Source organism: Rhipicephalus sanguineus, unplaced genomic scaffold, assembly GCF_013339695.2.
Source record: "Rhipicephalus sanguineus isolate Rsan-2018 unplaced genomic scaffold, BIME_Rsan_1.4 Seq10031, whole genome shotgun sequence".
In the NCBI taxonomy this organism is placed as follows: domain Eukaryota; kingdom Metazoa; phylum Arthropoda; class Arachnida; order Ixodida; family Ixodidae; genus Rhipicephalus; species Rhipicephalus sanguineus.
In genome coordinates, this window is record NW_023614146.1 from 63383 (window position 1) to 74395 (window position 11013).

The following is an 11013-nucleotide window of genomic DNA, read 5'->3' on the forward strand; positions in this document are numbered from 1 at the left end:
GAACGTGAGTGAGCACCATTGAGGGTCAGTAGGCGTGGGTATGAACGCGAGTGAGTACTCATGAGTGTGAGTAGTCGTGAGTATGAACGTGAGTGAGTGCTCATGAATGTGAATGGACGTGAGTGTGAACGTGAGTGAGCACTCATGAGGGTGAGTAGGCGTGAGTGTGAACGTGAGTGAGCACTCATGAGGGTGAGTAGGCGTGAGTGTGAACGTGAGTACTCATGAGTGTGAGTAGATGTGAGTATGAACGTGAGTGCTCATGAGTGTGAGTGGACGTGAGTGTGAACGTGAGTGAGCATTCATGAGGGTGAGTAGGCGTGAGTGTGAACGTGAGTGAGCACTAATGAGGGTGACTAGGTGTGAGTGTGAACGTGAGCGAGTACTCATGAGTGTGAGTAGGTGTGAGTATGAACGTGAGTGAGTGCTCATGAGTGTGAGTGGACGTGAGTGAGTACTCATGAGTGTGAGTAGGAATGAGTATGAACATGAGTGAGTGCTCGTGAGTGTGAGTGGACGTGAGTGTGAACGTCAGTGGGTACTCATGTGGGTGAGTAGGCGTGAGTACGAACGCGAGTGAGTGCTCATGAGGGTGAGTAGTCGTGAGTTTGAACGTGAGTGAGCACTGATGACAGTACTCATTAGTGTGAGTAACTGAGTACACTCTAAGAGAAAAAAAGTCAAAAGAGGGTCACGGCCGCGCGACTCTCTTCTAGTGTCCATTTGACCCCTTTTGGAAGGTGGATGAGGGAAAGAGAGCTAGCATTTGGGCTGGAATCACGGGACTCTCCCAAAGCGCGTTTCGATTAGCTTCCGCGATGAAGGCGCCGTCGTACGCGCCATACGTATTGCCCGTTTGCCGTTCGGCGCCGTTCTGGCGCGGTGGCTCGCCTCCCTCGCCGGCGGAGCCAGCCGGGCTGGCGCCGCGCCTCGGCCTTCTCTCAGTCTGCTCGGTCTCTTGGAATGCGTTGTGAGTTGCGTCGTTTGCGCGGGTTGCGTCAGTTGCCTGTCGTGCAATTTTGTTTTCGATCAAAAATGCGCATCTTCGGTGGCGTTGACGCCAGGCTCCGTGCTCGAAGTCACGCTTGGAGGGCGAAATATTCATGGAGCCGTGGACACGGACAACGTGCGCCCGTTAACGGTGAGTGTACTGCTTTCGTAGGTACTAATTATACAGCTTTAGCTGGGCGTCTGCAGCAGCTCTGCGGAAGTTATCTGCCAGCCATTTCCAACAGCAGCCTGCGTCCGCGGGGCTGTTGCGGATTCCCAAATAAAGCTGTCAGTTAACGGGTTGACAACGTTATGCGCGTTGCTGTACAAGCTCCCATAAATTGAGCGATGCAAACAATTATCAAGGGTCATTTTTTGCTGATCGCACATTGTGTCTGCACTGCTGAAGGTGTAAGATGTCGTTTTTGAGATGCCCTTTAGTCTGCTTCATAACAACATTTCCATCAACCTTGACTGTGCAGCGTGCTTCCGCGCGTGGGAACTTGAAAAAAAGCCCGTCTACAGAACGCTTAGACGCACTATATAATATGGTTTTTCTTGGCTTAAAGATGGTAGTTTGAGGTGCAGATATAGTAGGATGCTTCCAGCATGTACGCGTTAGTCACTTAAGCTGGACACGCCTCACCGATAAGGCGAAAAAGCTAGAGACTTTCGACGGCGCGCGTTGTTGCGGTCGCCGCCGTGCACTTTTTTCCTTCGTTTCTGTTTGCTGTTTTCGTGGTTTGCCAACATGTGCGATGACGCTATAACAGAATCAAGTGAGTGTACGTGATTGTGGGAGTTATGTGCGCTAATTCTAGCATATGACATGTATGATCTCGGCGTAGACGGCGTCCACGCGCGCTGGGTGTCGTTCGGGCGCTCGTACTCGAATGTGTTTGCCAAGTATTTAAGGATGGGGTACGTTTGTAAAACATGCGGTCAGTAACCGCTCACGGCGTGCCCGTGACTGCCGGAGGATGTGCTTGGGTGTCGGAATATGTTGGCGCAAAGCGGTGCTTATTCTGAAACCAAATTTTGAAGCGATTTCTCCGAAAAGAAGTGCTTTTATTCGTGCGTAGCCAGTGCCTATAGGGAACCCAATCTCAAGTTTGCGGCTCGACGACAGCGCCGCGCTGACCGCGCTGCGGCTCTGTCGGTAAGCTCTGGAGCTTATGCGCGGCCGACTCAGCCACTTTCACGGTAGCGGTAGCGCACGTGCGCACGCGTTCTTCTGTCGGTGCGGGTAACGGGGGCGGGGGGGGGGGGCGTCAGCTCGGCACGTTGAACCGAGAGGCTTGCTGTGCGAAGCCGCGCATTTCCGCGATGGCAGAAGCGACCCCACGGACGTGGACGTGAGGTAGGAAGTATTCCTGTGTCGTGGGCTACCACAACAGTGCAGACAACACCAAGGCACGCGATTTACGTGTGAAACTGTATTGTTTCCTGGTCGTGTTGCGCGAGAATTAAAGGCGGCAAGCGTGGATAGCTGACAGCGCTGTCTCGCCTTCTATTTTGGTTGTCTTAGTTCATCGCTTTCGTTCGTTTCGACTACCTGAATCGGTAAGTAACGCGGCGCACGTGCGCAGCGACTACAGTAATGATTACACGCTGTCTTCTCGCATTGTGAAAGTCCAGTTACGGTTGTAGGTGAAACAACTTTGTGTTTTGATTCCCCGTGTTCGTGAGACCTACCCGTCGTTGTTGAATGTTCACACTCGTGTTATACCGTTAGCGTTGCGCGGTTGGTTGAATTCAACTGAACTCGGAAGTTCGGCGCCTGCAATTCACGCGTCGGGAAGGCTGCTTTATCACGCCGGAATGGACGTCCGTGCATTTTCAGCAAGCTTTGACATCGTTCTGTAGGTTTGCTTTGTTTTTGTCACTTTATTAGTGTGATATATATTTAAGCCGCTAAATACAACTGGCACTTATTAAATGCTTAGCATTTGCAACCTTGAAGTAACCTTCTGTCACCTTCTGAATTAGTGCGATTTTGTAGCCGCGTTCGCGCAGCAGGCTTTATACGCCTGTGAAGTCGATATCATAAAAACAGACTGTAAGCATGACACGAGAGCCGAAAAAGCGAGGCGAGCAGTTCATCTTGCTTCACAGTGGTTAAAGCTCAGCTAGCTGCCTCGCGTCTTAATCAGCGGGTGATTCTCCAGCGGCACGGAGGACTTGACTCTAACCTTCTCAGGAAACAGGGCCATGGCCGCGTAATTACTTTTTTTCGCACGCCGGAAACGCTTGTTCACGAAAGTACACGGCTGCTACGTTAAGCATACCATATCAAAACAACAATCATATGATTTGTAGTCCACACTGCAGAACATCCATAGCGTGTACGGCTTCATTTCGGAGTGCATGTGGACCATTATTCATCTCTAACATGACAGAATGAGACTTACCTGGAGGTATAGTCCTACACGGTGTAATCGCGACTTGGAAAATGCATTTCGCTTTGAGTCGGGCGTCGTTGTCGTCGATCGTCTGCTCTTCACCGTTAACGTGATTGACGAGCATTTCTCCTTTGATGAAGTTCGCTTTTCGGAAGTGCTTGTCCAGCTGTGAGAGCTTTTCGAACCCGCACTGCAGGCGGTACATTGTGAGGCGCTGCGAGAGCTCTGCACGTGCACAGAAGCGAGCGGCAACGCGGTGGAGAGAAGGGAAAGCGCTCGCTGCTTACACCCCAGTTTCTCTTTTTCTGCCAGAGATGGCGCTGCCTGTCAAGAGCAGCAGCGCCGCTAAGCGTTGCTTGGGAAGCCTATTGCGAAACGATGTTCCCGCTGTTCCAGCTTGGGAAATTAATTCGAACTAAACACTCGTGTCAGATGTGTGTAAGTAACGGTTTGTTGAACAAAGGACGGTTTTGAATACAAATAAGCAGTGTGTATGTTGTGGTTATTCCCAGAATCCTGGATCACTTATCCCGCCTCTTCACTCCAGTTGACAGCCACACTCGGGGAAACGAAGGTGTCGCTTGGTCTGGCGCCTCACCGCTCGTGATGGAAAAATCATCAGCGGCGTTCGCCCTGTCAACCGAACGAGGCAGTTGGTTGTACATTTCCTTTGGTTGGACAAGACGACGTATAGGAAAATAGGTGAGTGGCACCCACGCAAAGGAGCTTAAACCAATTTCGTTGTTGTGTAAAAGAGGTTCACATGATTTTGTGCTGCAAGTTCGTCGCCAAGTGACGTGTTACAAAAGCTACTATTTGCAAGTTGTGTTTTACACGATAACGGCAAAAAACTTGGTTCCTTACCATGCCTGTTTGCATTTGTTGTTTAGTTGGGAGCCTTCATTATGTCGGTGTGAACTACTTATTGTGTTGATTTTGCAAACTTTTACTGAAATTTCATTTTCTCATTGTAATATCACCTTCTGCTTTTCAGATACCGTTTTTCTGGTGCTTACGCTGAACAGGAGCGACAGCCTAGGAAGTCACAAGTCTGATGCCTCCAGGGGTCACCCCTTTTTGATTTATTCTTGATCATAAGGAATAAAGATTGAAACATGATGCCAATTTCTGCAGATTATTTTGCACCATATGACACTGCGCTCATCAGTCACTTATCTTAGTTGGCTATACTCATACAAGCATGTAAATGAGGAATATCTAAACTTCTTAATTAGAAATCAGAGACCATCTTTCCGCGCTTTCTATATTACTTTGCAGGGAAAGGTTTGTTGTTTCGACGAGTTTTATTAAAATAAGGCTAAAATTTAGCTATTCTTTTTTTGCAGTCGCTGGGCAGAACAGCAGGTATTATCGGACTTGCTTAAAATGAATAATTCACTAATTTCAACAGTAGACGCTCAAAAGGAGAAGAAGGGCTCATGAGTTTGAGTGTGCGTGAACATGAGTGAGCACTCATGAGGATGAGTAGGCGTGAGTGAGTACCCATGAGTGTGAGTAGACGTGAGTATGAACGTGAGTACCGATGAGTGCGAGTAGTATGAGTAGACGTATGAGCGTGAGTGAGTACTCTTGAGTGTGAGTAGACGGGAGCTGTGTGTGAGCAAGTATTGACAGTGAGTGGACGTGAGAATGAACGTGAGTACCGATGACTGTATGTTGCCATGAGTATAGCGTGAGTGATTACCGGTGACTGTGAGTAGACGTGAGTGTGAACGTGGGTGAGCTATCATGAAAGTGAATAGACGTGAGTATGAATGTGAGTATAGACAAAGGTAAGAGGAGGCGACTATGAACGTGACTACCGATGACTGTGAGTATAACAGTGACTGAGTGCTTGTGAGCGTGAGTAGACGTATGAACGTGAGTGAGTACCAGTGAGTGCGAGTAGACGATAATGAACGTGAGTGAGTACTGATTTGTGTGAGTAGGCGTAGTATGAACGTGAGTGAGTAGAAGTGAGTGCGAACGTGAGTGAGTGCCGAGGAGTGTAAGTATACATGAGTATGAACCTCAGTGAGTGCCGATGAATGTGAGTATCGACGGCTGTGAGTGGAAATGAGAATGAACGCAGGTGAGCCCCGATGAGTGTGAATATAAAAGTGAGTGATTTGGATTTAAAGGGACCGAAAACTGCCCAGAATATGAAATGAGTTGACTCCGGTGAAGTAAAGATTGCCCGTTGCACTGAGTCAAACCAACCCTCTTTTTTTTCGTGAGAGATGGATTTATATTTTTATTTCTTAATCGAAAGTCGCGAAAAATGACCTGTGGCGCCTCTGGCGGCAAAAACATGAATGATCCGATGAAGACGGCCACGTGACCGTTGATTGCTGTACGCGATCGTCGATTTTTTTGTTAGTATTGAAATATTGTTCGTTTCTTTATATTAAAAGGTATTACTCCATAATAATGTATATATAGGCCTGCGTTAGTAGTATGCATTAAAGTGGCGATGCCTTCGCGTGACGTAATGATCCCATGCTCGTCAGCGCGTCTTGAGCAACTTTTCAGCGTGCTCATGCAACCGTGCACGCAGTTTCCAGGTCGCTAAGATTTTGAAGCGACATAGTTTTGCTACCTACACTTCGTCTCAAAAATGACGCGCGCTGCTACTCGGTGCGGCCGTGCATATGCACAGTTACGTTTTCGATTACTTGGCTTAATTGGCTCGTGTATCAAGAGAGTAACGACGCCCGGACAAGCCATCCATGACACAGGCGCAGGCAACCTTGGACGCAGGCGCACACAACGCTGTACAAATAGCGGGAAGGTGTATAAAGCCACACATCTCATTGTAACAGCTTGCTATTTTCCAAAATGATTGGAAAGCTCAAAATAAAGGTGGTTAAGCATAGTTACAGTAACTCCTGCGAAAGCAGAACGACAGCTTTCACAAGGGCTAGCGGCATCGCTATCAATTCTCAGCGTTGCTGGAGCAAGCCTCCATGCGTGTTTGGAGCCTTTCAGATCGAAAAATACTGCTTATAAAATAACTACGTGCTTTTCGGATAAACCACTGCAGCTACAAACACTACGAAGGGCGAGCTTCCGGTCGCGACGTAAAAAACTGGGTCGAGAAAAATCAGTTGTGGGTCCCTTTGAACCCGCTCTTTAGGCAATGTGCCGTAACTATATACACCTATGGCACGAGTATTTTGCTTTTAACAATTTCTCAACGAAAACAAAACTTAAGGAAAAGCCCCCTGAAGAAACTGCCAAGTTCAGCCTCTTTCTTTTCGCCAACTGGCAACCTTGTACTATCGCGAACTCGCTCGGCAACGGGCACCCCTATCGAAATAAATTTAGTTCTTTTGTTCATCCCAAACGAAGCAGTTGGTTCTTTTTTGACCTGCGATAATTTCCTCATAATTTGGTGCCGAAACCCGGGAAGAAGTTATCGAACTTACCGTTGAGGCAGCTGGGTCAACAGACGTCGACAGCACAACGAGCTTGAGGAAAAACAGCAACGATCCTCGGGCAAGAAACGGTCGACGAGGCGCTTCAACCAACAAGGCCTGACGACGCCACACCTAGCCGAAACCGACACCACTGCTCAAGGCAACGCGTACGCCAGGCAACACAGAATCACAGACGCCAGGCATCGTAGACGCCAGGATGGACCGGCTCAAGCTAAAAAGGAGCGCCTTGAGAACTCAGGTGACCAAACTTATTTCCGAGGCAGAATTGTTCTTGGCGAGCGATGCGAACGACGGAGCTCTCAGTGTCTTGTCGTCCAGGCTAAGTGCACTCCAACTACAACTAAACGAAGTGGACAATGCCATTGAACCACTAGTTGTTGACGAAGACGCGGAGCAAAACTACATAAGCACAATCGAGTACAACGACCGGATCGTCGCATGCATCGCGAAACTCAGCCAAGAAGCCGAAGAGCAAAAATAAAAAAAAAACAAGCAGAAATGGCCGCGACGCGGGCGCCGACCGACGGCCCACCGAGGGCTGCGCAGACCCACGTTAAACTACCGAAGCTCGAGTTACAGCGATTTAGCGGCGCTTCCACGGAGTGGCAGTCCTTCTGGGAGCAGTTTGAGAGGGCAGTGCACGAAAACGACACCCTCTCCGACTCTGAGAAGTTTCTGTACTTGCGGGCGTCACTTTCTGGGAAGGCTGCTTCGGCCATCGACGGCATCCAGGTGACGGGAGCTAATTACAACACAGCCATCGAGCTCCTTAAAGAGCGCTTCGGTCGACGAGACGTGCTCATACAAGAACATCTAACTCAGTTGCTCGAGTTGCCACCAGTACGCAACGAGAATGAGGTTATCGGCCTACGTCGACTCTATGACCATCTGCAGCGCAACATAGCCGCTCTCGCAGCGCTCGGAGTAAAAACAGATGGCTACGGTGCCCTGCTCTGCTCCGCACTCTTGCGAATGCTGCCATCGGAACTAGTAGTCAACTACCACAGAGGACTCTCCGCTGACAGTAAGGAAGAGGGGATTGGCATCGAGAGTTTACGAGCTTTTCTCAAGACCGAAGTGGAGAGCCGAGAGAAGGCACTGCAGACTGGCCATAGCGAAGTAAAAGGATCCAGCTCAAAACATCGAGATAAAGAAAAAAGCAAAACATCAAAAGGATCAGCGGCTTCGCTCTTCTCTGCGGGCAAATCGAAGCAGATCGATTCATGCGCATTTTGTGATGCAAAGAATCACGCGACTGACGAGTGTCAGGTACAAATGTCCCTCGATGAAAAGAAGAAACGACTAACTGCGGCTGGTCGCTATTTCCGGTGCGGCGTAAAGGGACACATGTCGAAACAATGCCGCAACAAAAGGCTAAGTTGCAAGCACTGTGGCAGAAGACACCTGTCACAAATGTGTGACCCCACCTGGAGGCAACCTGAGAACACAGCCGCAGAGTTGTACTCTTCAGCGGAACAGAAGTCGAAGAATGTGCCTACCGTGTTGCTCCAAACGGCTCAAGTATGGGCAGAAGGACGAGGGAGAGCTCTGACACGCCTCCTCTTCGACGGGGGTAGCCAACGAAGTTTTGTCACAAAGAAGCTTTCCCGCGAACTGCAACTAGAGGTGATTGGTGAAGAGGACATCACAATCTACCCATTCGGAGGATCAGGCAACATTATCAAAGAAAAACGCAGAAGAGTGAAACTTTGGCTAAGAAGTCAGTATGACCGCAACGAGCACTTCATCGAAGCTCTCGAAATACCAGAAATCTGCTCTGATCAGCTGCGAGTACCTGAGAACATCATACAAAAACTGCAAGCGGAAATAGATGAATTGGCAGATGTCACCGTTGCACCAGCCCACCTGGCGAGAAGCGGCATTGACATCCTTATCGGTGCCGACTATTACTGGTCGTTGGTGTATGGTGACTTCAAGAAGCTGCAGGGCACACTTGTTGCACTGAAGACCAAATTTGGGTGGACGCTTCAAGGAGCAATTCCCTGCAGTAGCTCAGCTGCCTGCTGCTCAACCGCGGCAGTTCTTCGTGCTGGAGTGTCAGATGACACAACAAGTTTGACCAACGAGCTGAAATCATTCTGGGAGCTGGAGAGCATCGGAATTACTGACTCTTGTGCCCAAACGAACGAAAAAAGCCAGGAAATCATCAACACGTTCTCGACATCGATCAAGAAAACAGACAAGCGCTATGAGGTGGCATTACCATGGAAACCTCTGAACATACATCTCGTTCACAACAAAGCGATCGCACAGAAGCGTTTGACAAGTCTCACGAAGAGGCTATTGAAAGATAACGCGACACTTATCGCGTATGACGCGGCTATCCGTCAGTACCTGGAGCAAGGGTTCGCCGAACGACTTCCACCGGAAGAAATCAATAACGACGACAAACGAGTGTACTACATGCCTCACCGCGCTGTCTTCAGACCTGATAGCCTTTCAACCAAGATTAGGGTCGTATTTGATGCATCGTCAAGCGACACAGGATGTATCTCCCTGAACGAAGCCCTGGAGCCAGGACCAAACTTGAACCCAGACTTGCTGAAGGTGCTAATTAACTTCAGAATTCACCACATCGGACTAAGTGCCGACATTGAGAAGGCATTCCTGCAAATTTCAGTGACACCGGCAGACCGCGATGCCCTCCAATTCTTGTGGTATGAGCACTTACCCACGAGGCAAGACCAAGATTCCGTGATAGAAGTCTGGAGAATGACACGAGTGCCCTTCGGTGTGACAAGCAGTCCGTTCCTTCTCGCAGCCACAGTGCGTCATCATTTGTCAACTACTGCGGGTGATTCACGCATCACTAAAAGTATCAGTGAGAGCCTGTACGTGGACGACCTAATAACAGGAGCGGAGACAGAGGAGGACGCTGTAGACTTCTACCGAGGTGCACGAGACGTCATGAATCGAGAAAGCATGACACTGCGCAAATAGAATTCAAATTCCAAGAAGCTGCAACAACTGTTCAACGACGAAGGAAACGGATGTGCCCTGAGCCACGTTGAGTGTCCGACATCAAGTGTCTCACGAGTCCTCGGACTTGTATGGGATAAGGACAGAGATCATCTGGCGTTCTCCATGAAGGCGATCTTGGATTTCTTAGATCGAAACAGCGACACGAAACGATTTATCCTTCAGGCATCAGCTCGTATATATGACCCGCTTGGTCTTATTTCTCCAGTCACAGTGACAACGAAACTCATGTTCCAAACCCTGTGGGAACTGGGTATTGAGTGGGACGCTCCTCTGCTTGAAGACGTCAAGACAGCTTGGACTCAGTGGCACACCCAGCTACACCATTTAACGGACGTAACAGTGCCAAGACGATACGGTAGCTTGCCCAACGATAGCGGGAAAGAGGTGCACATTTTCACAGATGCGAGCCCCAAAGCTTACGGTGCAGTTGCGTATTTGCGCACCTATGGAGTCGAGGAAGCAGCGGTGGCTCTTGTTCTTTCAAAGTCCCGAGTAGCACCGATTAAGAAATTGTCTCTTCCAAGACTGGAGCTGATGGGCATGGTGATCGGTGCACGACTGAAGGAATATTTGGGGCAATCATTGGGTCTCCCAATTGACAAATGGTACATGTGGACAGACTCATCTATCGCACTGCATTGGGTACGAGGTTCCGCGCAACATTGGAAGCCCTTTGTCGCCAACCGAGTTTTGGAAATTCAGCAGCGAACGGATCCAGAGCTCTGGAATCACTGTCCTGGGAACGAAAATCCCGCCGACCTCCTGACGAGGGGAGTAACCCCGAGAGCACTCAAGTCAAACTCGGTGTGGTGGAACGGGCCTGTCTGGCTTTCACAGCCATCTACTTGCTGGCCATGTCATGAAAACACTCCTGACATGAGCATCGCAGAGGAGGAAAGAAAGACACTTCGAGTTCACAACGTGACAGTGAGGGAATCCATACTACCCCTGCAGAGATACAGCTCCCTCTCCAAACTGGTTCGAGTTACCGCTTGGGTACTGCGATTTGTTCACAACGCCAGGCATCCCAACGAGAAACGCGAGGGGCATCTTACGACAGAGGAAGTGGAAGAGGCGCACACTTGTTTGATACTTCAAACACAATTGGAGGCTTTTCAAAATGAACTCCAATGTCTTCACCGCTCGATACGCATGCCAAGTGATTCTCCGATACGCGA

General features: G+C 49.3%; 1 protein-coding gene across 1 annotated transcript; it reads left to right on the forward strand.

The window, feature by feature from the left end:
• Positions 1-7330: 7330 nt before the first annotated feature.
• Positions 7331-9793, forward strand: LOC119375886 (uncharacterized). Its single transcript, XM_037645919.1, has one exon. It carries the CDS (start codon positions 7331-7333, stop codon positions 9791-9793), a length of 2463 nt encoding a protein of 820 aa, XP_037501847.1.
• The last annotated feature ends 1220 nt before the right edge of the window (positions 9794-11013 follow it).

Bases quoted from the DNA above. Each gene is read 5' to 3' on its own strand.
- LOC119375886 (XM_037645919.1), top strand. From the start codon at position 7,331: ATGGCCGCGACGCGGGCGCCGACCGACGGCCCACCGAGGGCTGCGCAG.